Source organism: Charadrius vociferus, unplaced genomic scaffold (genome assembly GCF_000708025.1).
Source record: "Charadrius vociferus isolate BGI_N301 unplaced genomic scaffold, ASM70802v2 scaffold1039, whole genome shotgun sequence".
In the NCBI taxonomy this organism is placed as follows: domain Eukaryota; kingdom Metazoa; phylum Chordata; class Aves; order Charadriiformes; family Charadriidae; genus Charadrius; species Charadrius vociferus.
Window position 1 is genome coordinate 697,225 of NW_009650167.1, and position 27,348 is coordinate 724,572.

Consider the following 27,348-nt stretch of genomic DNA (forward strand, 5'->3'; position numbering starts at 1 on the left):
TGCTTTGGGAAATGTGATGTGAGGGACCCCAGGGGGAACAGGCAGGAAAGTGGAGAGATGGGACATGTGTTCCCCCCACTCAAAATCCTAAGTGATATTTCAAGGTCACACTAAAAGTTTGAATTATCTGTAATCTCTGTATTTAGACAAGCAGGACAGGCAGCCTCATCCTCCTGCAATCCAGTTTTCCCCCTAAGCAGAAAGATGGGCTTCACGTCAGCAAAGCAGCTGAAATTCCCTCATTTTTTGGGGGGTAGATGCAGGCCTATTTCTGTTATATGTCACTGTCATCTTCTGTCACTGCATTTACATGAGAAAAGTCAACTACCACTTCTGCAGCTGGGAGTGATGAGCTCTCTGAGGCAAAGGACATTCCCAGCCCTCTGTGGTGATTGTCCTTGTCATAATCTTCCTCGTCCTCGTCCTCCTCCTCTTTCTCTTATTCGTCTTCCTCATCCTCCTCCTCATCTTCATTCTTCTGCAGATCTTGGTCACTGTCATCATCGTCGTCTGCTACATTGTCCTCAATCACTTCAACCCTCTCTCCAGCATCTGGATCCACATCAGTCTTGAACCACACAGCTTTGTAGCCATCATCTGCCATGTTCCTGTCTGTCTTGAGGATAGACTTCACTTCTTTCTCATGCTCAGTCTCTTCTTCCATTTCTTCCTCTTTCTCTTCCTGGTCAAAGATGATGGTGGAAGCTATAGAAGCCTTTGGGAGGCTATCAATTTCTTCTGTATTGGAAGAGGGCAAGGAAAGCGCTGGCTGCTCTAGCACATGTGTCAGCGACTGGACACTGCCATTTTCTGATGTCTTGTGCTGTTGGGTGCTCAGATTTTCGTGTTCATCTTGATTGTAAGATTGGTTCTGGCAACCTCCAGAGACTTCCTTGGAGAACTACAGGGGGAGAGACACTCTGTCATTGCAGTGAAAGGAAAAGAAACGGCAGCGGGAGGGGAAAGGGGTGGCTGAAGTGACTGAGCTCCTGCTCAGGAAACCTTCAGCTTGTTTTGCAGTTAGACCTATTTGAAGCCTGGGAAGGATATGGCTTCTTAGAACAGCTATTTTCTATTGACTCCCTTTCTGGATGTTTTCAGATAACCATGGGCATGCTTTCCAGGAGCGCTGAGCACCGGCAATGTATACTGATTTGTACCCATCCATTTGAGGTATTGCTCTGGAGTGGGATTTACCTCACTCAGGGTGAAAGACTGTTGTTATTCACCTGAGCTATGTGCTCTGGACTCATGTTGTAGTCAGTGGAGTCTAGGCTCCTGACAGTCCCATCCTAAGGCGGAGACCAACCTGAATGATGAATTACATCCTAAACTTCAAAGTAACTACACTGCCAGGGTCTTGAGAGAGCAAAAGGCTAATAGCTCAGGTGCAGAAAACTGTCTAAGCCCAGGCTTTAGCATAGGATATGAGGAGACCTTTGTCTCCATTGACTATATAGAGGGGATGAACAGTGGTTTATACTACAGACACATGTTTTTCAGAGACTACCTGTGATATGTGTCATGTTCATCCCAGACTTTGTGCTCCATGGAGCTGTAGTCTCCTCCTTGCTATGGCTGCTCATCATCTACCATCTAGCTCCAGCCTCAGGGGGCAGAAAAGAACAGCAGCAAACACCACCAAAATGATGCTACCTTTGCAAACTTTGTCTCAGGAGTGATTCATCACCTTCACCCAAACATATGTAGTATTTGGACAGCCCATATATACTTTAAAACCTCCTCAGATCCCACTTTCTAACTCTTAAGAAACTCAGGTATAAAAAAGGCACTTACCTTTTTCCTTATTAGGTATTTGACTGGTTTTCCATACTGTTTATATATCATCACTCCAAGGAAGACTAAGGCAATTAATAGCAGTGCTGCTAATGTACCACCTAAGATAGCCATATCCTGAGCAGTGTATATCTTATCAGAGGGGGTTACAACTACAAGAAAAACAAACCAGTGTTACGAAGCCTAAAAATGGCAGCTAGCTCTTTTAACATGACACTTCATTGTGGGAGAAGCCTCAAGCAATTTTTGAAGGGCAAAGAAGCATCGTGTGCTGCAGAATGTGACAGTGATATATTTAAGGTCACAGAAAGCCATTCATTTGCTGTCCTAAAAGCAGAGGGCTTTTTTTAAGGTGACCACTCACAGAATATTACAACTTTCAATAAGTTACATGAAGTGGAAATAGCATCCGTTTACAGGACAATGACTTTTACCCCATGATTTAACTAAGTCAATATATACGTGAATGTATGAGGCAATCAGATGTTACATGGTGGAGTAAAGCTTTTACTTTCACACTTCACCCATTTCTACCAGCATGCAAAAATGAGGTATATTTGTACATATGCGTGTGAAAATTCAAAGCTGGGACATCACCTCTGATACCAATGAGCACATTAAAATAAGAAATAAAAAAGTATAATAGGAAATATGAAAAACATTAAAAGGTCCCTAGGACAGGAAATGCTTTCCTGCCCTTCTGTAGCTGTAGCAATATACACCAGCCTTCTCAGGAGCGGCTTACGCTTTCACCACTGGTCAGAGTAAGCATATTTGTATAGAGATCAACATTACAGTGGAAAGACAGTAAATTTCTCAAGGTTAAGCAGCTTTGCTTCTTGTTGTTTGGGGGATTCTTTATTTTTAAGTTTTCCAACTTCATTTTGTAGTGTAAATTAGTCTCTTTAAAGTTTAATGATTAATGAAACACAGTTTTGTTCTCCTGCAGATCTGTTTATGACAATGAACTTTGATTATTCCCTCCGCATTTGATTGCATCCTCAGTTTATCATTAATACATTGGTGAGGGTTTAGGACGTCAGTGTATTGTTGATTCTTAATCATGTCTCCTAGGGAGCCACAGCCCACAGGGCTGATGTGAAACTCCACCACCCTTAGCTCCTTCTGTGTGGTGCAGCACACAGTTCCTCTGTAAAAGCTAGCTTGGCTTGGTGGAATGACTCACCTTGAGATCCATGTGAGGTGGCTCCGGCACTGGTGTCTCAGAAACCAGAGGCCAATGTACAGTTACAACTTCCCAGAAGGAGAGTATATTAAAGGTGACTCTAGTTGCTCCCTGGATATTGGAACGCTCAGTAAAGCGCTCTCCAACCTGTTGCATGCACATTCCTTAACACCACCTCTTAGAGTTGACGGTTAAATACCCTACAGATTGGCCAGGCAAATGGCAATTTCAGCTCTGTTTAGGCCATTCCTGGGTGCTCGCTATAGTATAGAATAAAGCACAATTCCTCCCATAGGTTCTGATTCATTCAGTGTAATTTCAGTCTACTTTTTTGCATAGTAATGAGGATCATTATTTTGTGAGGTTTAAATAACAAGGGCAACATTTAATAAAAGTTGCTTTGAAGTGTTGGTACATATATTTGGGTGTTTGCAGCTCTGTGTACTGACACCTGAATCAGTTTTCTGCTGAGCTGGACTGTGCCCTTAAATTGGGTTTAGGTAGTTTTTACACAGCCCATGTTTTTAGCTGTGAAGTGGAACTACCTTTACGGAATCCAAATTTAGGCCCAGGAGCCCACTTTTTTTTTTTTCTTTTTTTTTCTTTTTTTCCTTCAGAAATCCCCACGATGGTTGTAGTTCAGAGGGTGAAGTAATGGAAGAGCCCAACTGGGAACTTCAGTCACGCATCATCATGTAGAAACCAATTTTACAGCTAGCCTCAGATATAGCCGGTATCACACAAAGTAAATTTGCTATCACTTCATCTCCCTCCATCCATATACATTTTTATCCATTTATGGATACTCTCAGGAGGCTGTTTGAGGCATGTTGTGACCACATCATAAGAATGTAATTTGAGTGTTTTCTCTCTTATAGCCACTGTAAAACCTCCTGTAGGTATGGGGTTTGCCTCAGCCCAGGTCCCCAGACTTCAGTGGGTGACCTGTCATTGCCAGTTTGCCCACAGAAGTCGAAAAGACTCCCCAAAGCAGAAAACAAAGAGACGCCCAGCCTACCTGTGGGAAGGATTACATCCACCCTGATTATAGTGCTCGCCTCCTGCAGGCTCTCCATATCTTTTCCAATAGCCTATGTGAACATGGGAAAGAGATAGCTTAGGGACTTCCTAGATCTCCAACTCACTTTCAAGCTATGTGGTGGGCCCTTTGTAGACAGAGTACCTTGTCCATATCCTCACCACATCCTCACGGTATCATTGCATTGTAGCTGGACAGTCTAGTCACAGAGGAAGAAGTCTGCAGAGTCCCTGTCCTGGGCCAGAACCAGGTGCATTGTTTGTGTACAGCTTTGCAGCACAGTGCAGTATGCAGATAATGAGGTAGTGTGGGGCAGGCAGCAGCCCGTGTTGGCACCTCTCTCTGCCCTGCTTGTGTAGCTAAAACAATGCTATAGTCAAGCTGGTTCAGATAGTTCCATAGGGCATGACATTGTGCTAGGCAAGTCTTAGGGAGCCAGTTGTCACTGGCAGGCAGATGGACAAAGATGGACAAAAAAAAAATCTAGCTTCTTAGAAAGTCTAAAGTTATTAACTGCTTCCTTTGACCTGAGCAAAAAAACCTACTGGATTTACCAAAGGATTTCCAAGTTTGGGGCTGTAGCCTTTAGAGCTGGGATATATGCCAGCAATCATACACTATCCCTACCTACACAACCTCCTACCCACTTGCTCACCCTCCTTTTTTGTTAATCAGAATCAGAGTGTGGGAGGGGGGCTCCTAAAATCTCCCCATATGACTTTTTGCTTGTCTCCAATGATGTTTTCCACAGGATTGGAGAAACAGTTTTACAGCTAGCCCCAGATATAGCCTGTATCACACAGAGTAAATTTGCTATCACTTCATCTCCCTCCATCCATATACATTTATGATGCAAATGGTTGGGGCAAGGACTGTCCTTTCATTATATCCCTTACCTAATGGAATTCTACCCTTGATGCTTCTCTACTAGAAACTACCCCTTCCTTACATGACCCTGGCAAGATAATGAAGAAAATTGTCCTACCTCAATGATTACAGTTTGTGGTGACTGCAGCATCACGTTTGTCAAGATGAGTCCATCTCTGGTTGCAATGAAGTCGGTGCTGTTTTTTATGTAGTACTCAGTGTTTGGATTGAATTTCTGAAAAACCAGAAGAGTGTATGATTAAACTACACTGTTTGTGCTTTGCATGCATCTTCATAACAACCCATTGGCAGGGTTTGTCAAATACACCTGAAGTATGAGCAGGTGCATAGTGCAATAAATCTGGACTAAGGAGGTGAGAAGAGTTGAACTCAAGTGTGTTAACGTTGTTAATTCAAGAATGTATTCTAAAAGCATTGCCTCCAGAAAAAGCCCAAGTCTTACCCAGCTGGTGTTGGTATCTTTAGTATTTGCCCAAGCAAAACACATCTATGCAAGGGACCTTGTAAATTTGATCAGTTTTGCCTTTAATACAGTGCCAAAGGGGGATGAACATGGAGAATAATCCCTCTGCTGAGGTCTCTCCAAGTTTTTCCTTTGTCTCTAGGCTGTTACTCCTCTACCAGATACCTAATCTTGTTATGGAAGCTTTGGCATCAGTAAAACTAGCACTTTTTAATTTATTTAATAGGGCAGGATGGGAATGGCTTTCCTTCTCCCAGTACACCGTTCAGGATTGGCTCTCTCAAAATGAGCCCTTACAGGGAGGTTAACAATTTCCAGTCCAGGACTGCAGGTCCGTGCTAATCTCTTGTCTTTGGACTGGCTCCTCTTCCCAGGCCAGTCCACAAATAGCTCTCTTTGATGTGGCAGAGAGAGGCCACCTCTGCCTGGGATCCTGCCACCCTGAATTCATCAAGGAAACACTTCACCCAGCCCTAATTCAGATCTGCCCCCATTCACAGTATTTGCTAAACCTGCACTTTACTCAGCGTGGTGTTTTGAAGTAGATCAGCTCACCTACATAGATCTGGGTGGGACTGTCTTTTGGAAGAAAGGAGTCCAACAGCTTTTCCACATTATATCATACCATAAGCAGTTCTGGTCTAAGTGGAATTTTCAGGGAAATATAATACAGAACACCAGAAGAAAACATGTGTTTGCCTCTTCCCACCTCCCCTTCCTCATGGTTTCTGATCCTGCTTTAAGCCTTAAGCAGTGAGAAAGAATGCAGTGCATTTTCAGTTTCTTACATTAGGGAAATCATCATCCATTGCTGTTATCCTCAGGGGTGTTGAATGATCACCACCAGCTTGGAAGACAAAGCTTCCTGCATCCAGACCAGCAAATACACTCCCATTGTAGCGCTTGCTCTCAAAGTATGGTGCATAATTACTTTTCTTGATGACCTTAATCTGTACACTGGCTATGGAGTATTTCTGTATGTTGTTGGCCTGGGTTGCCTGGAGAGAAAGAAAGAGAGAGACAGACATGTTAGCCTTTTCCTATTACTGATGAGATGTAAAAGGATAGGCTTGATCTGAAGTCCATTGCAACCTATGGGGTTCTTTCCATCATTTTCAGTGAGCTTTGTGCCAGGTACAAGTCTCAAGTGGCCTTATGGTTTGGAGTCCCGGTGTTTTATCTTGCTTCTGCTGCTGGCCCTCCACAGTCTTAGTCTAGCCCCAAAGTCTAGATATGACCCTCTGTAAGGGCCACGTCTGGACAAATTGCCATGCTTCAGTACAAAGCAGTGAGATTCCAGCACCGGCAGGTAGAATATGCTCATCTTCGTGAGGGCTTGGGGTCAGTTCAGTTACTGCCTGAGAGTCTACATCTTCCTGGGTATGTATGTGCAGGGAGTGCTTTTTAACTCATTGCTTTCGTCTTGAGCTGTAGGCAAAGAGGAGCTTGTCTCTAGGGTTGAGTTAAGTACTGTAACACAAGCTCCAGTCATGCCTAAAGAAAGCCTTCCAGTTATGCTCCTCCATACTTTCAACTCAGCAGGATGTCCCCTTTCAGTTAACTCGCTTTGATGTTGCAATCCACACATAAGGGAAATGCTCTCTTCTGCAAGAGCTTTGCATGAAGCTGGTATAAGAGACTGGTTAAATACTAGGCCCTTCCAAAAGAAATGGTGTAACCAAGTTAGCTGTAATTATAAATGTAATTGACTCCTGTCACATCAAGACTGCTGTTTCCTAGAAAGCCAGCTATGCTGGGTTGTTGTCTACAATGTCATCAGACTTACCATGACTTGCAATAGGTATGAGTCTAGGGAAGTTGCTGGTTTGTTCATAGTTAGATTTCCTGTGTCTGCATCCACTGAGAATACTTGGTCTGCATCCCCTAAAGAAAATGGAAAAACTATTCAATCATCAGATACCTTCATAAAGTGACCTGGAGCTTACTGACTCATTTTTTTTCACATCTTAGTGACAATATCCCCAGGGCATAATGCTGGTTTCCTTGCCTGCTTGGTTGCTCCAAGGGCTGGGACTGCCGGCCAGGGATTCAGAGGGACTCAACAGACAAAAAGCATCAAGATGATGTGTGTGAACCCAACTAGATGAGGCAGGACAGCAAAGCTTTGCATGTCCAGTGCTTAGGCCCAGATACAGCCATCTTAAATTCTGCTAAATGCCTAGAGGCTCTGCTGCAATTTGAGGACTGAAAGTCTCCAGTTCCCTAAACCTAAACTGAACTCAAACCCTAACTGAACCCAAACTGCACTTCAGGAGAGACAAGGGAAGGATTACTCCTTTTTTAAAGGCAAGAAACCAATCTACAAAGAATAGTTGGGTGGGGATTTGTCTTGAATAGCTCTAGGCATCTAAAGGGAAGATGTCTCTACGTGACCCTGTTACCTATATTGTGAAGGGAAAATGGCACCTCAGCGCATGATTTATCCAACTTACTGTGAACATTAGCCTCAATGTGAGCTGCATTCTGCTCTGGAAATGCATATTTCTCTCTACTGACTACAAAAGGAGCCTAAACACAGAAACCTACCTGTATAGATGTAGGAGTAGAAATCAACTTCCTACATCTCTAATCTTTGTTTGAATCATAAAAACATCTATGTTGGATATATGTTAAAATACAAGCAAAAATTTTAATTCTCTTCCTCACCCTGAGATACCATGGGGTCTATTTAGACACGGAACCCCCAGTCTGGGGTTCCCTGTTGACTGTAGGGTAGGGAGGCCACACTGCATCCAAAATGCCAGTGGAATTTAAAGTTCTTTAATGTATTTATTATTAGGAGGATATTCATAGATGTGGTGCCATTTAGCATAGGTAGCAAGTGATCACTGCACCTGACTAGTATGATCTACCTTTGCCTTGATAGCTATTCAAACTCTCCCTATTGTTTAAAAAAAAAAAACCACACACACAAAAAAAGCCTTTGAATTAAATAGATAGCCCAGTCATTGACTGGGCAATCAGTTGACTGTATTCAAGTAATCTTTTTGAAATCAAGACTAAAATAGGGCAGATTAGATACTGGCAATGTGCTGGGGAATAAAAACATAATTCTTGGCAATGAATGAAAATTAAGCTGATGATGTCGGAATTTAAGCTTCAGCTCAAAGCCTGAATGAAAGTGGTGTGACCAGACTGGCAAAATCAAGTCTAAAGTCTTAGAGATAAAACATTTCTCACCTCCTTCCAAAAAAAAGCCCTTTTGAAACAGATTTCATGGAGATCGGTTTGTGGGACTGTAATTCCCATTTTCTTTCTCTCAGTACAGTCTGTTTCTTCTACTTAATGCACAATGTTTTGTGGATCTAGTTATGTTTCTGTGGCAGAAACAGAGGGGCAAATCCCCAGGCTCTCAGCTCTCAAGTGCCACGGAGGGTGTCTCCTCTTGGCAGGTAATGTAGGGAACATATGAGCAATGCAGTTTGTGGAAGGTAATAACATCTACTCACCATCAACAATACTGTACACAATTTTTTCATTTAAAGAGTAGTCAGGATCAATAGCATAGATAGGCCCTGGCTCCAGGATGAGTGGTTCCGTCTGCAATAACAAGGCAAAGCATTACATACCCGACTAGAGCACCAAATTAGCATTTGCAGCATTCTCTGGTCCCAGCCAGACTCTGGTGGTTTTGTCTGGGCAGAATGGCATTTATTAGTGGGAGATGGCTGTAACAGGGCAGAGGTGAGACAGTCTAGAGCAAAGGGTGTTCCAGCTCTGGCCTCTCCTGTGATGTGCTGCAGGACCAAGGAGAAGCAGTGCTGCTTGGGGTCGGGGAACCTCCACTTTCCAGGATGATGAAGGCTCCCTCTCATGCTGCATCATCTGCATTTATGACTGGAGATCAGCACGAGCTCATGGAAATTATTAGGCGCTACCCACTGGGAATAGCATCTGCATATTGTTTGAGAATAGCATCACGGATACTACTGTTTGATCATGCCTGCTTACCGACATCTCCGAGATATTGACCCTCCCAATATAAGGGCTGCTGATGCAAATGCTTTTGTCCATGTTAACGAAGTTACAGGGTAGGAACCTGGGTGATCTGTTGTCAGCTTGTTCAATAAATATGTTTATAGTTGTGCTGGCTGTGTTGGTTGCGTCGGTGCTGCCCACAGGCCTGTCCTGTTCCCAAAGGCAAAGCATACTCATGAGATGCAAGTTTCACTGCCAAAAGAAGAACCGATCTGCAAAAGCCTTTGGCGCAAGGGCTTTTAGCTGTTGTAATTTCATTTTGTCTAATGTTTAGCAGTTTATGTGAGATTAGCTAAAGCAGGGAATTATCTCATTCAACTGACAAAGGTGGACTGAATGCAAGGCTGGATACAGTCACTGTGTAATTATGGAGGGTGGAAGGCTGCTCCAAAATCACCATCCTCAGTGTGCACCCTCCCTCCTGCCATCCCAGAGATCTCCCATTCACACTTACCCTTCTGTTAAGAGAGAGTGGGGCAAACAAGGCATTTTGTTCCTCCTAAAGAACTTACCCTTGCATACAAGACCAACGTTGTCGAATTAAATTTCTCATAGTTCAATGCTTTTTGTAAATAAATTTCTGGGTTATTAACTCCTTTTATGGCAAAATAACCATCTGTGCCCTGGGGAGGGAAAAGGAAAAACCCTACTAGCAGACTCAATCACAGACATGTTAAAAATACTGCTCATTGCTGTATTTGTCATCCCCATTAGACCTTTTAGCTTGGGGACCAGGAGGGGGCGCAGTGTGAGAATGCCCGATCTATTTAATCTTTGGTGTCACACTGGAGTTGCCTAGCTTGTCAGAAAGGTTTGTTCATGTTTCTGTGAGTTTTCTTCTCCAAGATCCCTGGCTTTCCCTGCCTACCTGCTCAGCAGGTACCAGATGAAATCTTTTACCTCATTTATTTCCTACACTCAACAGGTTGCCAACAATCCTTGATTTTGGGTCCATGACAGCCAAGCAATCTCACATCCATGCATAAAACAGGTCAAAGATGTCTCAGCATCTGAGAGCTGGCAAGATCACTTGCCTTAGCCTAGCACAGCTGAACTTCGGAAGTAACTGTAAAGCTAAATTGAAATAACATAGATTGCATTTTACTCTATAACCTTCTGCACTTTCTTTGGTTCTCCTTAAATCTTATGTCTTGACTATAATTCCTTTCCTTCTAAATCCCTCTGGATTTACACCAATGTGAGTGCAAAGTTTGGTCCCATAGCTGAAATTAAAAAATTTGTGGTTTCTGTTCACAACCCTTAAAATCCCTGGGATTATGGAGGCAATGGAAGCAGAATGTCAGACACTGCCTGCTCACTCCACAATGCTTTTTAAAAATGTAAATATACATTTTGTTTTTCTCTTGAATTTACTTTTTCTTTTTTTTTTTTTTTTGGTTTCTAGCCCTTGCACTCTAGGCTGGCATCAATTTAACTGTGCATACAATTCACTTCCCAAATTATCAAGCAAACTCCTCAAGAGCAAATAAGGCACTAAACTGGGACCTGGGGAAAGTGGAGTCTGCCTTTGGCTTTACCAAAGACTCTGTTTTACCAAAGACTCTTTGTGTGATCTTGGGCAGCTCATCTGATCTCCACTCTGCATGGATGCTGTTGGCAACCAGGACAATAACTCCTTCTTTCCTTATTTGACTCAGTGCAGTTCTGAACTCTGAGGTACAAAGGTCTCTCCTGATATGTTTACAGACCATCCCAACAAGACTTCCCTGGATCATATGGCTCAGAATATCCTAGATGAAAGTTTAATCTGTACAGTGTAATAAAAGTGTGAGCAGTAAAAGAATTCAATACCTGCAATGTTGATTGCTCTGTTTTGCTAACCAAACCAATGCTTGGGTTTTGCGAAAGACATACCTTTTACAGAAGCTGTCAGAGAACTAAACACAATACAGTGACCTTAGCCTTAGCTGGAGCTCTTCTGAATTAAACACAAAGCCTTCTCCAGAGCTACCACTTTTTCCCCCCAAAGAGCAAAGATGCTCACCGGCACTATTGTTGTGAGTTCATAAAATATGATGTCCAGGTCAGCATCACTAGCGCTTAAATTTTCACGGGCTAAAATGGTTGCATTCACTTTTGTATCCTGAAACAAAATTGTTGTGGTTATTCTTTCTGTGAAACGGGCTGAAGACTTCTCCCTGCTAACCCTTAGTCCCACAGCACTGGGTGACTCAGTGCCCTCTTCACTTCGATAAAATGCTTACCTCAGGAACAACTTTAGTGAGATTTGTTTGCATAAAGACTGGGCTGTTGTCATTCTCGTTGAGAATGGTCACATGAATTTCCAAATCATTGCTCTGCAGAAAGGGTAAAGTGAGAGATTTAAAGACAAAAATAAGATCGTTAGGGACTGATCCTGAGTTGCAGAGTTACCAGAGGGGATGGTGTAAGGAGCACAGCTGGATGGGGACTGGATGCGGCTGGGGCTTGCAGCCAGCCCATAGTGTGTGTGGCACTTGTGGGTTTGTTCCCACCCCCTCCCCATTCACAGAGCCTTGGGTGCTCTCTTTGGCTGTGAGAGGAGTGTATATGTCTGAAAAGGACATCTCACCCTGGTCTGTGGACTAGGAAGAGCAGAGGGAAGTACATGTTGCCCTGCAGTACCTCGTAACAGGGCTGTTTGGAAGAGCACTCACCTGCCCAGCAGTGTTCCGACAAATCAGGGACACCATCAGCAAGGTGTTTTTCTGTATGCAAAAACAAAACCCCAGCCATTGTAGAAACAAGCCAAAATATACTAACTCTTTCTAAAGTAAACGAGACAAATACACGCATTGCTGAATCAGAAATGCTGCTGGCTTTATCTTGTTTTCAGGCATATCTAACTTTTCCTTTCTTTCCTATACAGCCATCCATCAGCACTGGGATCTTGTTTATGACGGAGTGAAAGCAGACCAATCTTCCGGCTTCTCTCCCTGTGATTCCTGCAACATGTCAGCAGAGCTAAGCGGCCATTTTCTCGCACTTTAGGTGAATTTAAACAGAGATTTCTTTTTAAATTGAGTGAAACAGAAATGTACCATGCAGCAACTATAGTGTCACCTGCAGGGTGTTAACAACTCTTCTGTTCTTTGGGTTTTTACAGTAGGGGAAAGGCAGCTTAAGGATGCTTGTGGCTGTGTACAGAGTGCTGCAGGAAGGTAAAATAATTTAGCAGCAACCTAACTAAACACACTGACCTTTTATACTGCCTTTATGTTTCACACAAGATCACCTTACTGCTCAGAGCTGTGTTTTCTACAGGCAAACAGGAATCGTTTTACATGAGTCCTGGAGAGATCTGAACTCTACAGTTGTCACAGTTTTGATTTTAACACTTTCCCTTGCTTTAATTCATACAGACTCATTGAAGAAAGGTGGCAGCAGGCATACCATGCATCCCCCTCCTTCCTATACTCTGCTTGTGGAAGGCTGACCTCCCAAGCAATGAACTCAAACCCAACTGAAATAGGTTTATTTTTCAAAGTTATTTCCTAGATCCTTTAGAAACAGGTTCTGAATCCTTGGAAGTCCAAGACCCCAGGTTGAAACTCATTGCATCCCAGCATTATCCATCTCAATCTTGTAGCCTGTCAGCTAAAGGCTTACCTCATAGTCCACACTTTGGCTCAGCTGCAGGCGAGACCCCTGTATAGTGAAAAAACTGGCATCGAGGATATTAGGATTAATCATTACAGTGAAGTCTGGTTCCAGATGGATAGTGGTCACCACATAGCCAGGAGGCTTATTTTCGTAAATGCTTGGTCTGCTATTATTGACAGAACATCCTGAAAAAACACACAAATGACACACAAAATTGCCCAGGGATTCACATTGGGACAGAGTTGGGTGAGACCTGAGACCCCTCTGCTTATTGTTGGAGAGAAGGTCGTTGAACAAAGCTGTCTCAAAGTAGGAGTGCAAAAATCTCCCACCTATAATGGTGCAACCTGCTGCCACTGGGGTTATTCCTCTGTGGTCACGGACCTCCTGCAAGAGCTTACCTTGTTGCTGTGCTGAAACCTCTGTTACGAAGGGCAACAGAAAGAGTGCAGAAGTGAGGAGCCACTGAGAAACTGCCATAGTGAGCTGCCAGTTGAAAAAATCCCTGTTTCTGGTTAAGCTGATCCTCTTCTCTCCTTGTTTCTCCCAGTACCGTCTTCTGTGTTCACTGCTTCATGAAGGCAAAAAGCGTTGGCTGGCTGGAGTGGATTGCTGCAGTTCAACCTTTGCCTCATTGGATGACTTATTGAAGGATATTTACCACTCACGGAACATGATAACGCATACATTCCTGTTTCTGCTTTGTTCCTGGGTCTTTCCTATCCTAAACTCTCTGTAGCAACAAGGATATATTTGAAGCATTTCAGAATTCAGAGCCGAGCTCCCTGAGATGAGCATGAAGGAGGAAAAGGGCTGACACTTGGGAAGCTGTCTATACACTCCAGCCTCTCCCAGTGGGGACGAAGTGGGCAAATTTATGTTTCTGGTGTGCCAGAAGCTGTTTTGGTCAGATCGTTTCCTGGAAAAGGGTATAACGATGCTACTATACCTCCTGTATCTTATTTTTTTTAGCCAGTCTTCTTCATCATGGCCCACTCTCGTGGTTTAACCCCCACTGGCAGCCGCTTGCTTGCTCCCCCAGTTGGAATGGGGGAGAGAATCAGAAGAGTAAAAGTGAGAAAACACCGATGGGTTGAGATAAAGAGGATTTAATAAGTAAAACAAAAGCCAGGCACCCAAGCAAAGCAAAATAAGGAATTAATTCACTGCTTCCCATTGGCTGGCAGGTGTTCAGCCACCTCCAGGAAAGCAGGGCTCCATCAAGAGTAACGGTTACTTGGGATGACAAACACCATCACTCCGAACATCCCCCCTTCCTTCTTCTTCTGTCAGCTTGATATACTGAGCATGATGTCATATGGCATGGAATATCCCTTTGGTCAGTTGGGGTCAGCTGTCCCGGCTATGTCCCCCCCCAGCTTCTTTTGCACCCCCAGCCTACTCGCTGGTGGGGCAGCGTGAGGAGCAGAAAAGGCCTTGACGGCTTGGCAACAACCAAAAACATCAGTGCGCTATTGATGTTGCTTTCATTCCAAATCCAAAACATAGCACTATACCAGCTGCTAGTAAGAAAATTAACTCTGTCCCAACTGAAACCATGACACTTGCATTCCCTTTTATAACAGGTTTTGTTCTCCAGTCCATGACTTACGGTTTCTGTCCTCTATGTGCAGTCTGTTGTGTTATTCCTGAAAAACATTTTTTTTAAAAAATACATTAAAAAGCCAGCTTTCAAATGTCTTTTCTTTATTTCTGGAAAAGGCAAAGGTTTCATTGAAGACAAAGCCATCTTTGCTGCTCTTTTGTTTGGGTGGTAAAGGAACGATCTTGGCTCTGTGTAAGTCCTTGGGTTGAGATAACCAGTTGCATTTCTGTGACAATCTTGTTATTCCCAGCCACCCTACAGTACCCTCGCAAGGTGAGCAGGGTGGATCCAGAGACAGCAACCAGGCTCAGCTGCAGCCCAGTGATTACCCAGCAACTTTGTAGGGACAATGCATGGCCCCTCCTACCAGTTGCCAGCAGTGGTTCTTTGCAGGGATGTTCCCCAGAATCTCCATCCAGGCTCCAATTATTTACATCTCAGTGGCTTCCTGAAGCCTCAATAGCATGCTATTCTGCTGTCTAGTCCTATCTTTTTTTGAGGCTGTGTAAATTTTTCCAAGCTAAAATCATGTAGCAAGGCGTTTGGCCACTTGTGCCTTGTGAAAACACCATTGTTTTCAACTTGCCCATTGTGTAGGAGGAGAAATGGGGCAGCTGCTCTGACTTCTCCTTTTAAAATCCCAATTGATTTCAGAAGGCTCTCAGATGCTGCATTTTAGCCAGGTGGCCATTAGTGGCTTAACAAAATACAGACCCTCAACACTCCTTCCAAAAGTCCTCCCAAGAGGTCACTTTCCTGTGGACCAAAATAAACAAATGCCAAGGTCTGCAAGAGCAGTATTTCAGCATCACTGTAAGGGAATGGGTGCTTAGATGAACATTTGAGAGGGACTAGCTTCTTTGCAGGTGTCAGGTACGTCATAAATGGTGAAAACTGATGGCACAGGATGGACTAAGCAGTTTTGCAGTAGGCACACATGATTGCAGCTAAGCATGCCTTATTTTAGAGCTCCTTTTCAAAATCTCTTGGTTTTACAGGAAAGGTGGAGCTGCTGTTCTATCAGAGGAGGGAATCTGCCAGGTAGTGTGGTGCAGGGATAACATGTAAACCTCGTTAAATGGTGGGAACAAATTCCTCCTAGTGGAGCTTTGTCTTTAGTGGCAGTGAGAAAGCTAGGCCAGTAAATACAGAGGCAGAATGGAGCAGAAACAATATTTACAGTGTGTATTTATGTTGCATAGCTCTCAGTACATTTCTTTGCAATAAAATCTAGCACTTGGCTAAGTTTCTCCTAAACGGAGGCCCTGATACTGGCCTCTTTGTACAGTTGGATTGTGAGCAGTCCTGAGTCTCAGCCACAGAAGATGTGGCCATGGACTCCAGCTAATCCCAACAGGCCTCATGTGGGCGAAGCCTGGTGAACCTCCCCACAGGTGGGGCAAGCCTCGCAAAATACTTCTCCCCCTCACCCTGCAGTCTTAATGGTCCAAAACCTAGTAATGGTACCACCCTTATTACTGTTTCCTCAAAAACAGACAAAGCACAGGCATAGCTAATAAATCTTTATTTGACTTCAGAAGCAGGCAGCCAGATGTTAACACAAAGTGGAAGTGATGTGCTTCATTCAGGCTCCATCTACTGACACCAGTTCACACTGACATGTACTTCACTCTTGATAATCTAAGAGGTTTTATTGGGTTTTGGCTGCTTTCCAGAATTTTTTTTTTTTTTTTACTTGCTGATCTCAAGAGTTTTTCCTAAGCAAATGCAATAGCTTCCTTGTTTATTTTCAAGGCTATATACATGCAAAGCCCTCTCCTTGGTCATTTCTTTTCCTTCACCTTCAGTCGAAATTGTCTGTATATTCCTTCATGTCTGCAACCAGCTGCTTAGAGATGGGGCAAACGTATTGGCTGGTAACTGCAGCAGCTTCCCTGGCATCGCTGTCCGAGCGGCTGTTGGAAGGGAAAAAATGAGTGATAGTTTGTTTTTCCTGGGGGCACGGACTGCAGGAAGTGTGACAAGACCACCTTGTAAAATTCAAAGATTACTCCAAGGAGCAGATGTATGACAGAGGGACCCAAATCATGGCTGCCTGCAACCAGGCACCCCACAAATGCACAGGCAAGCCTGTTTGTGTTATCATCCCCATTTGTTCTAGGCAACGTGGACAAGAGGTACTAAGGGCCAGCATATTGCTCCTAATTTTAGTGATTTAACAGTGAGATGTCTAATTAAAAGTGGTTGCTCACTAGCAAGAGACAATGTGCAGATGCTGGGACAGCCCATCCTGAGGTGTGCGTTTGAATCAATAATTGAATCAAGCCAGGGTAGCAAAGGCTTTCTATTTTAACCATTAGATCAGGTTTCTTAATGGGGTGAACAATTGTTTCAGCCCAGGGTGATAACTCTATGATTAGAAAAATGACTGGCTTTTATATGGCACTTATTAGTTGTAAATCTTAATGCCAGCTTTGCTTTAGGTAAGGCAAAACTGACTGCCAGGTGGTCTTGGCACGTAGAAATAGAGATTACCATGAATGTAGGCATGGAAAACAATTGGGATTGCACACAGCCACATGCCACCTTGCAGTTAGACTAAAGCATTTGCTTTCCTAGCTCTGCAAACCAGCCCTGGGAGCGTGGTTGCTGGCAGAGTGACAGGAGGTACAAAAGTGTGTGATGGAGGGCTGCAATTCAGCAATGACAGTCCCCGAGACAGTGCCTCACAAGCTGGTGGGGAATGAGGCAGAAGTGATTTTAATATGGACCATTTAATAAATCTTCCAGCCTTCCTTTTTTGAGGATATCAGCTGGGCCCTTCTGATCTGCTGCATTACATCAGACTTTTGTGGTTGGGGCAAGAACTGGGCATTTACAAGTTACCAGAAGTGCTCTTTCAGCTTCAGTACTGTGGTGATCAGGGCCATAGAGGTGACAAATCTGTCCTACCTACCTGGCGTTTAGAAAGCTCTGGTACAACCACATAAAGCAAAGTTCCTCATGGCTGTTTTCTTCCTCTCTCCCCTGCAAATCTGTGTTGACTGGGCCTGGAGAACTGGTTTAGATAAATAATAATAATAATTTTAAAAAAACAACCAACCAAATAGCGCAACCACCAGAGCTGTAAAGCAGCACTGCTGTCTGTAAGGCAGGTTTACCCTCCCACCAACCCACCCCATGGTCCATGCTCTGTTAACCTGCTGACTGTCACTGTAGATGTGCAGGAAGAAAAAGAAGTATCCTCTTCAAATCAGGCTTAGGTGCTTTCTAGCTGGCAAATGGACAGGTTTTAATATGCACTTACACTCTGCTGCTTTACGCAGTACCGGCACGTCTTCCACCCATGGATATATACCTTTTTCCAGCATTTGGAAATTAAAAATCTACTGCATCTGCCAGGATTTTGTTAGTGGTGCATGGCCCAGAAAATATCAAAGCACCCAGAACAGATAGGAAGGAATCAATGTGCTATGTCTCTGCCTTGAAGAAAGTACCCAGCTTGAAGGAAATTTCTCCAGGCAATGTTGTCCCTTCATAACATACCAGCAGCAAGGGCAGCAGCAGTTGTGAGTTGTATCACAGTGTGCCACATATTATAACTGATGATGTGCTCATATACGTGGCTTCAGTGAGAACTAGTGGCCCTGTATTTTGGCTGGATGAAGGACCTCATATTGGCCATATATGTGATTATGTCTAAAGCCTGCCCAGTTTGGCAGTCAGAGCCATGGGTGGGGACTATGAAATCCACAAGCCTTCCTCATTCTGCTACAGAGCCCATTTATCTACAAACATTTTCTCTGGTGCTTTATTTGACGTGGGTAGATCACCTACAATTTTCCCCAAAAGGCTAAATCAAAATGCAAACAAAAAATCCCAGACTGTGATCTGATGTAAAGATTTGTGTCCTATGGATTAAGCTTGATAAGCATATGCAATAGACAGGGTTGTTTTCTGTGCTTAGAAATGGCCTGAGTGAGAAGGTTTGTGTCCTGCTCTGCCTGCTGTGACAGGCAGGGCAGGCTGATGGGATTTCTCTGCTATTGCAGAGCAGCTCCAAGCACAGCCTAGTGGGAGGAGACCAAGCCCCAGCCTGCTTGCCCTTGTCTCCAGTTTTCCAAACCACTGGTCATGCCACCCGTCTTTCCTTGGTGCTGAGACCTGCCTCTCTGCAGCCTGCATGGCCCAAGCTGCCTTTCCATGTCCCAGGAAGCAGAGCTTTTACCTGCGCTTGCGGCCCATGAGATTTTGAATGAATTTCTGAACCTGAGCGTTTCCTCTCATCTTGCTGTATTCACTGGTAAACAGTCCATCTGAGTGCCTCTGGGACCTGTGTCAGGGAAAATACAGTACAACGGCTGCTCCTCGCAGCCATGTGATGTGGAACTTATCACAAGGCACAGAAATTTCTCTCTTCCCACCATCAAGGAGCCCTGTATCCCTCCCCTTCTCCTCTTCTGTCTCCTTTCATCTTGGGCATCTTCTGAATGAGACCAATGCTTAGGCTGGCTCTGGTGCTGGACGCAGCTCAGCCCCATAGGCATCCCCCTTGTTGCTGGGGACCCATCTCCTGCTGGAGACTTCCATGCCCCAGGAAGGTGGCTTTTGCTGATGCTTACCTCTCCTTGAGGCCCACCAGGTGTTTGACTAGCTGCCGCACGTAGGCATTGCCATTCATCTTGCTGAGCTCACTGTGGAAGAGCCCATCAGCATGTCTCTCAGTCCTGGGAGGTTAGAAGAGAAAAAAGAGGTGAAAAGGCATGGTTTTAAGACCAGAGAAAAATGGGCATTTAAAACTGCTCCCTCAAGGAAAGAGGATCTCAAAGAAATATGAGCAAGAATTTGTGCCAATTTGGCAAAGTTTCACAAAAAAGGGCAAATCTTATAGAAGTTTAAAAGAAATATCTTTGTTAACCATCACACAGAAAAACTACCTGCACTTTCTTCTTACTAATATAATCACCTTACCATAAGGATATGGGAATGTGAGCTTATCACTGATTCAGCACAGAGTAGTAGGACAAGAAACTGGAGAAGTAATAAACACCCAGATACACAAACCTGGAGGACCAGGTAGATAACGGTGGTGGTACCAAAGACCAGCACTCACAGGTGACTGACAAGCCATTAAAAGAAGTGCTCAAAGCCTCAGTGAGGTTCAACCAGAGCTATTAAACTTCAAACCGGACTAGCCAGTGGGTAGGATAAAAGGTCCGGGGTCCAGCTTCTGGAGAGATGCTCTGTGTGTACGCCTGCATGTGTGTCTCTGCTAGTGCAGTGCCAGGGAAGCCGGGCCAGGCACTGGTTGTGGCCATGGAAGGGCTGCACGGGAGTCTCAGCTCTGTCCTCTTCCAGCCTTAAAGTCCTTTAGTCTCTTTGTGCTTTAACTGCCCCTGCACAATTAAAGGAGAGACAACCCTGCCAAAGTCTTACGTGCAAGACTGTGAACTGCTAAACTTACAAGACTGACTATTTTTAGTTATGTTTTCATGGGACCAGGCTATTTGAAACAGAAACTTTTACCTCTATCTGTATAAGTACCTAGCAGGAAAACAGCCTCAAGAGTTTCTTTTTTTATTGTAATTTGATCTGTTTGGGGTCCTGATTTTTCTCCTGAATTAAGTCAAATCAATGTTTCCATTCTTAAGCAAGAAAAATGTTTACAACATTTGCAGTCATTTAACTAAATCAATTTAGGGCAGAAAAAAAAATCCAACAGCCAAGCAGATGCAAGTTCTGAAGGATAAAAGGCTGACTTTATAGCTAGCAGGCTCTTTGAACAAAAAGCCACAGAGAAAAAGGAAGCAGAGGCACAAAAAATGCTTACCTCTCCCGGGATGGAAGAGATGCTGAGAAGTGTGATAGAACAATCATGGGAAGAATTAGTTGCCACAGACCAGTCATCCTGGAAACCATCTTTTCTCCTGAATTAAAGCACAAGGTTTTATGAGCAGTAGAACAAACGACCTTGGTCTTTGTCTGGTACAGTTCACATGCCACACAGAAGACATAGCTACATAAATACCACCACTATAACTAAATTAGGCAGGAATTCCTGCCAGCAAAAATAGTATTTCTTTAAAATACAAAAGATGAACAATTCAAATCTGTCATGTTGCCAGTTAGTTGGAAGTTGTTTGTAGTTGTTATACCATCACCACCACCATGCAGTCCCAGAGTACGGCTCTGGGGTTGGCTGTGTGAAACATTTGTGCTGGAGTTTTGCTGTGAGTCAGTATAATATGCCTTAAATACAAAGGGAGGTATCACGTGAGTTAATCCATCAGTGGCACAACACCATGGAATAAACCCCATTCTACTGTAAGTCTCTGAGAGCTGAGCTTTCAGAGAGAGGATTTAAAGCACCTATGAAAACATCCCATATGGCCAGTTAGTAGTATACCTAGAGGATGACCAGGAGAAACCTGTTTGGGTTTTTTTCAGACCAAAAAAAAGGCATGTACCAAATAAAAGTTCATCTACACACAGGGCAAGGGAAGGGCTCTTGTGTGTGCCGTTATCTGCCTATCTTCCAATCTTCCAAGAAAGAAAACAGAAATCACACACATTTTCAGTAGCAGCAGAACCTTGTATTTTGTTTTGTTATTGAAATAAAAAGAAAAGAAAAGCACATTTTGTTTATCACAAGCCATTGCACATTTTTCCCTTTTATCTCCAGGCTCTTTTTGCAGCCCTATGCCTGCAGAGATGTGTATGTACCTTTATAAGAGGGTGCTCACATCTCCCTGAGGATTACACAGAAGCCATATCTGTAATTTATAATATATCTGCCTTCCTCCTGCAAAGAAGCAAACCTTGCTTTCTTAGTTGCTGTCCTGGAAACTCTCAGATAGTACTTGCTAACCCAAAATCAAAGTCCTCCCACTTTGGTTTTATTTTAGTCTGAAACTAGGCAGTACAAAGAGCATTAAAGGGGTGTCAGAGTTTCCTGAACACTTTCTAGCCGCCCTTCTGGGACTGTTTGCTACTCTAGAGATGGTGCAAGATGAGAAGAGGCAAGAGGAGGAAGAAGAGTGGGGGATTTATACAGAAATTTATTTGCTGTAAGCCACAGCACAAATATTTAATGGGGGGTGCAGCGCAGACAGGTGAGAGGTGTTGCATGATTAAGGAGCCATAGGCTTCATCTCACGCACACTTCTGGTGCTTTAGTGCTGTGTTTTCCTGCCTGATTTGGGCTTCGAGGGGAATGGAATAAGTAAAACAAGAAGGACATTTCAAAGATCAGTTTCTTATTGGAGTCCAAACAAAACAGACTCCACAGTACTGCTTCCTAACTGGGGGACGTGAAAGAGCTGAAAACAGCCACCAAAACCAGAGCACACCACCCTTCAGGGAAGGGAAACCTGGATCCTGAGCCTCTCCTTCAGACTGTACAATACCTGCCATGCAATGCCTTGACCCCCAGCCAGGATGTCACCATAGCATTTTGGCCTTCCTTGTGCCAAACCTGGGCTGTCGTTTGTCTTGGAGCACCACATTTAACAGCCCATTTTAAACCCCATCCCTAGCTCCAGAGTTTCCCCTCTCTTCATAACCTTTCTAGCTCCTAATCAAGTGAATCAATTTGGTTTCTCCTTATCTGTACATAATTTTGTCTTCCCTGTGCAGATCTTATTTGCTTGCTGAAGTTGCTACAAACAGTAATGGCTGGTGGGGAAGCTCTCCTGTGTATCAATGATGATGTACTGCATTGGTTTTTTTAATCAGTCAGACCCCAGGAAGGAGGTAGATCTTCAGTGTCATCACAGTAGAGCTGTTTAACCTTCTTAAGATACTTCTGAGCTTTTTCTTGCCCTCCCCAGTTATGCTGGCTTTCAATAACTGCAAACTCCTTAGGTAGCTAGCAGGGACCTTTAGCTGAAAGAAGCGTGCACCAAGCCAGCCTAGGACCTGGGCACGTCTCAGATCTCTCCAGCAGACAAATCCTTCTGCTAAAATGTCAGATTGCACCCAAAGACTTTGCTGAATCAAGGCGCACATCACCCTGCAGGAGCATTACCGCTAGGAGAGCTTCCAAAAAGGCTGATACACAGCCAGTTTGCTCACCTTCTTGCTCCTGCCCATCTACTGTGCTCTACCTAAAACTAAAGACCATGTAATTCTGGAAGCCGTCTGGTCCAGCGGCTGTTTGGGCTCCATTCTTTCCTCTGGTTGCTCCAGAGGAGGAAAACCCCACATATTACCAGCATTGCTGTTCAGGAGATGGATGGCTTCATGGCAATGGCTCAGCAAAGCATCACAGAAGCCTGAAATCTACCACCCAAAAACTGAAAGAGGGGAGGAGGCAGCCTCATCATGTCAGCACAACGGTACTCACCAAACCGTGATCACTCCTGGCTCTCAGCTGGCTACGATGCACCACTGGCCCGCTCCTCTCTATGGCCCCCTATAAATCTGCAGCCTTTATCAGAAAGCAATTATTTGGGTAAAGATACGAATATGAGTAATCATGATTAACAGCAAATAAGGCATCTAGGCTTGGATGTCCTTTAATTACTCTAAACCTGATCAGGTCATTCACACCAGTTTGATGGACTGTATTTCTGCTGATGGGTAATAATTCCCGCTTCTGTCTATAATGACAGTAATTTGTTGGGCAAACATCCCTGTACAGATTGATTCATTATGATTGTCATCATTATCTCTCCTCCTAGCTTTAATTACCTCTTGATAGGAGCTTAATCTTCTGTTCTTCTTTTTTAATCCTGGCCTGGGTTTTGTTTGCAATTGCCAGGAACTGTTGGTGAGTGTATGTGTGTGCCTGCGATTTGGCTAAACAACATGTCACTTTTTTAGGGCAAACATTATCTGATCAGTAGGATGAGGGCTGACTTTTGCATGAGGAGACAATGCCTTTCAAGTTGTGGTTTCATGGCCATGTCTGGGAAGGGTCCACTGAGAACAGACTATATCAGAGCTTCAAAGAAAGAAGCAGACTTATACATGCATAGAACACATCCTGAATATATTCCCTGCCTTTGCGGGGGTTTGGAGCTGGTTGCTCTCAAATACTGATACTAAAGGTGGCACGGAAATGGAGGGAGAAAATAGGATTATGTCCTTTCTCTCCTTCTTTATGTTGTATGAAGTAGCTTGGAAGGATTAATCGTTATAAATAAATCTTCTTATCTTCCAACTGGAGAAATAGGAGCTATATTACACTTTTTCTTGTCTACGTATCTTTTTTTCTTTGGAAAAGCAGAGGGCATCCCCATGACTAGAGGGCTGGGACTGTCCTGATTTTCCCTGTCATCTTTCCCTTGGAAGGATAACAAACACACTTATGAGCAGCAAGCCTCAGCACTACTGGATGTGACTGCTGGCTGCAGGCAGACCCCTGCAAAGGGAGGGGAAGAAACAGCAGGGACATTCCAGTTCCCATTCCAGGACCGGAGGACCAAGAGGTGCCATGGCCACCGCTTGGACAGGGGAGCCCATTTCCTCCTTTGAGAGAGCGCAGGTCAGTCCTGCACATATCCAGGGATTTTCCAGCCATTTTCCTCTCCTTTCTGTAATGACTGCTTTCTTTAGCTGCGTTTGTGCTGGCATGCCTCCTGCAGCCCTCCCACCATCACTCTGATACAACTTGCTGTAGTGTTACGGCCTCATTCAATGCATTTCCTCTCTATACAACGAAGTGTGGATGCGTTGTGAGTCACGTCCTTCTCCCATGGCAGCTGAAAGTTCTTCTGGGCACCCAGCCCTGCTTTGAGAGCCCCCAGTGACATTAGTGACATCTGCAATTCTTGTATTTTTGTTCTTTGCATTTAAATCTTCATATTTTATGCATTCGTATTTTATGTCTGCATCGGTGGTGACTGGCTTCGGCTTGGGCTTGCGGTGTTGCCAAACATCTACAACTGAGAAAGACCACATAGGAACAAGGAAAGGAGGAAAAAAAGTTTATATAAAAAACTGCTAAACAGCATATAGGGAGCTAAAAATTACCAGTGTGATTTCCTTTTCTTTGCAATTAACCGCAATGCGTCTGAAATGCCCACAAGCTCTGGGCGAAACTCAGTTTGCTATGAGAATCTAAACGGGTATAAATGAGAGGCACATAGAAGAGGTTGCAATGACGAGGTAGCCCCATGATGGCAGCAGAGGGTGAGTTAACGGGAGAGTAAAAGGTTCTTGGGGCTGGAAGAACTTGAACTAAGTAACCTGAATCAACTACTTTGCAACAAAAAATGGGGTTTGCCTTGCAGCAACAGTGTCAGAGAGTGAAAAGGTGATAGAGTAGAAAAGAGTGTGGCCATGCCCAGCACTGCTGCAACATAATGCAGGTGACAACCACGGGCTTGAGCTTAAATGCAGCTCCTGAGGCCCCTGGTGAGGAAATTCATGCAAGGAAACTCAAAGGCTTTTGCAAGCTGAAAATCATACCTGAATAAACTGGAGCTCAAACCAAATTCCCAGTCCTGAAACATCTGATTCTCCTTTAACCAGAATTAACATCAAACTCTCACCAGGAGACATTATGGAAACAGGAGTGATAAACAATACTGCTTAGCAATATCAGCTGAATGGAGCTTTGTGAATTTGCACCTCGCTTTTCCCATTCTCCATTTGTGTGAGCATTTCAAGTGGGAGTGGAGATTCCCCTTGCCTGCATCCAGCAGGCACAAAGCGTGATTAAATCATCCATTAATCACTGTAATCTAACCCATCATCTCTGTGCAGCATCATTGCAGAGAAAAGCTCCCCATCATTGACTCTAAGAATGACAAAGGAAAAGGAAATTATTGCCCTCATCCGATCCCTGCTCAGCTGTCATACCCGAAGCTGCGAGAAGTCAGGGCTGAACTGATCCTTGCCACCAGCTGCCAGTGACTTACCTGTTTATGGGACGCAACACTGTGTTCACAGGATGTGTAGAAAAGTGCCACAAACAGGTAAAACTAAGGAGTGCTGATGCTGTGCATCATCACTCTTTGAAGAGGGCAGGGAGAGACGCCCTGGGGCGGGAGGGAAAAGGGGTCTGTGAGCCCTGGGGCCATCCCTGAGCAGGAGGTGAGCTGCCCTGAGGACACTGCCAGGTGTAAAGCCACCAGGATCTTTGTACAGTCACTTGTGCTTAGGCTTGACACTGACTGACATGTGCAGCATGGAGGGACCTGTGGTGAGCTGCATTAAGTAAATCCAGTTGCCACGGGTGCAAGGGCTATTCACAGCAGCCACACTGTTGGCTGGGGACACCCTCGTGCGTGGCAGTGAGCAAAGGTTAAACAGAGGGACCATCCCCACTTCAACACAGAGGCTCTGCCTTAAAGGGTACCTAACAGCTAGTGCGCACAAGCTGACCCATCCCAAAGGCATCAAAGCTGCAAGTGGAATAGAGGAAGGTCTTTTTTCTCCTCTTTACAGTGGGAGAGAGGGGTCAGCAAACCTGCAGTGTGAAATGCAGCATCTTAGAACTATGTGAAATCTATTAGCCCCAAATTTGGCAATATTTTAGAAGAGCACGAGCCTGGCCTTTTTCTGTGATGGCAGAAAAGACACAAGAAACTGCATTTTGAAAAAGAGAGGGTTTCATCACAAAGCTAGGTATCCTGACCCCACGCCGCAAGAAGGATGCAGGCAGACTCTCAAAAATCAGCCTACAAAGCTCTGGGGGCTCGTTCTGAGTTTTGAAGGGGAAAAATTCCCATTCACACTTCAAAGAAATTGATACAGGAGATCAGAAAAGACTTTCTGGCTGGAGGAGCAGTGTGGATGCATTCAGACCCCATCTCCAGACAGCTTTAAGAACAGGCTGGATAACGCTCCTACAGTGTCATGTGGACATTGTTGTTTCTGCCCTGGACCAGGAAAGTCCATCCAGCCTTTGGGGTTGCTGTTTATCCAGGGCAACCCTTACAAGGTAGCCAAGGTAGCATCCCTTACCAGATTGTCCACTGTCCAGACCCCAGCTTGTTACTGCAGCAACTCAGGATCTGCTGGGGCTGCTTTTCTTCATGGAGACACCTTGGTTGGCCAAAACACGCATCCTGAAATGCTCCTATAGCCTCCGCACTGCTGTCTTTGAGGTCCATGGCTTTGAGATGGCTAAGTGCACAAGGGTCACGACAGGCTGAGAAGGTTGGGGCAGGTCCATTTCATCCTCCACATATGTCCAGCAATGCTGTCACAAGTTCTGATGAAGCTGTCTAGGTGCAGCTGACCTTTGAGGAGCGCAGGCACAGGCTGTGACCCCATCCAATGGCAGCACCCGCCGATGGCATGGGAGTTTATTGAGGTCAGATGGTACTAGGAACTGCATGGCTAAATCCTTCCTACGTAAAAGTAAAATACCCTTTAATCAGCTTACGGGGTGTTCAGGAACTTCTACCTCCCCCATTCTTTTTTTTCTTTCTTAATATGTATGTGTGTGAGTCCATGTGTATAGTGAGGATTTTCTCTTGTATGTTTGCAGATGAACCTTCCCCATGCCAAGGAGCTGGCTGTGACGCTGCTATCTACTGAGAGCAGATTGGAGGAATTTTCTTGCACCACTTCCAGGTCTGTAAGAGAAAGGACCCTAATTGGAATAAGGGGATTGGAGGATTTAGCCTTCTAAATGTTCCTTTCTTGCACAGGATGGTTTCAGGAATGGTTTTAATCTTTACCACCTGATTTTGTAATTTTGGCTGCAAAAGGGAAGAGTGGGATGGGAAGAAAGGGTGAGCAGGGGCAGCTGTAGGTGGGTTTGGGAGAGGAAGGGAGAAGGAAAATCACGGTCCCATGTGGCCGTGGGACCTCAAAAAAACACCTACCCCACTCCCAAGCCCCAAAGTGGA

The 27,348-nt window shown here is 44.4% G+C and overlaps 2 protein-coding genes across 2 annotated transcripts; both read right to left on the reverse strand.

Moving 5' to 3' along the window:
- Positions 1–274: 274 nt before the first annotated feature.
- Positions 275–13,455, reverse strand: CDHR5 (cadherin-related family member 5). Its single transcript, XM_009892449.1, has 15 exons — positions 13,377–13,455; positions 12,982–13,160; positions 12,030–12,080; positions 11,598–11,690; positions 11,378–11,476; positions 9,885–9,995; positions 9,346–9,522; positions 8,844–8,934; positions 7,160–7,257; positions 6,162–6,371; positions 5,008–5,124; positions 4,002–4,074; positions 1,798–1,949; positions 452–901; positions 275–397 (listed from the first exon to the last, which is right to left on the reverse strand). The coding sequence occupies exons 1-15, from the start codon at positions 13,453–13,455 to the stop codon at positions 275–277; spliced, it is 2,103 nt and encodes a 700-aa protein (XP_009890751.1).
- A 2,930-nt stretch (positions 13,456–16,385) lies between these two features.
- Positions 16,386–20,464, reverse strand: LOC104293014 (glucagon family neuropeptides-like). Its single transcript, XM_009892450.1, has 5 exons — positions 20,373–20,464; positions 19,165–19,269; positions 18,771–18,875; positions 17,499–17,600; positions 16,386–16,497 (listed from the first exon to the last, which is right to left on the reverse strand). The coding sequence occupies exons 1-5, from the start codon at positions 20,459–20,461 to the stop codon at positions 16,386–16,388; spliced, it is 513 nt and encodes a 170-aa protein (XP_009890752.1). The 5' UTR covers positions 20,462–20,464.
- Between the last annotated feature and the right edge of the window lie 6,884 nt (positions 20,465–27,348).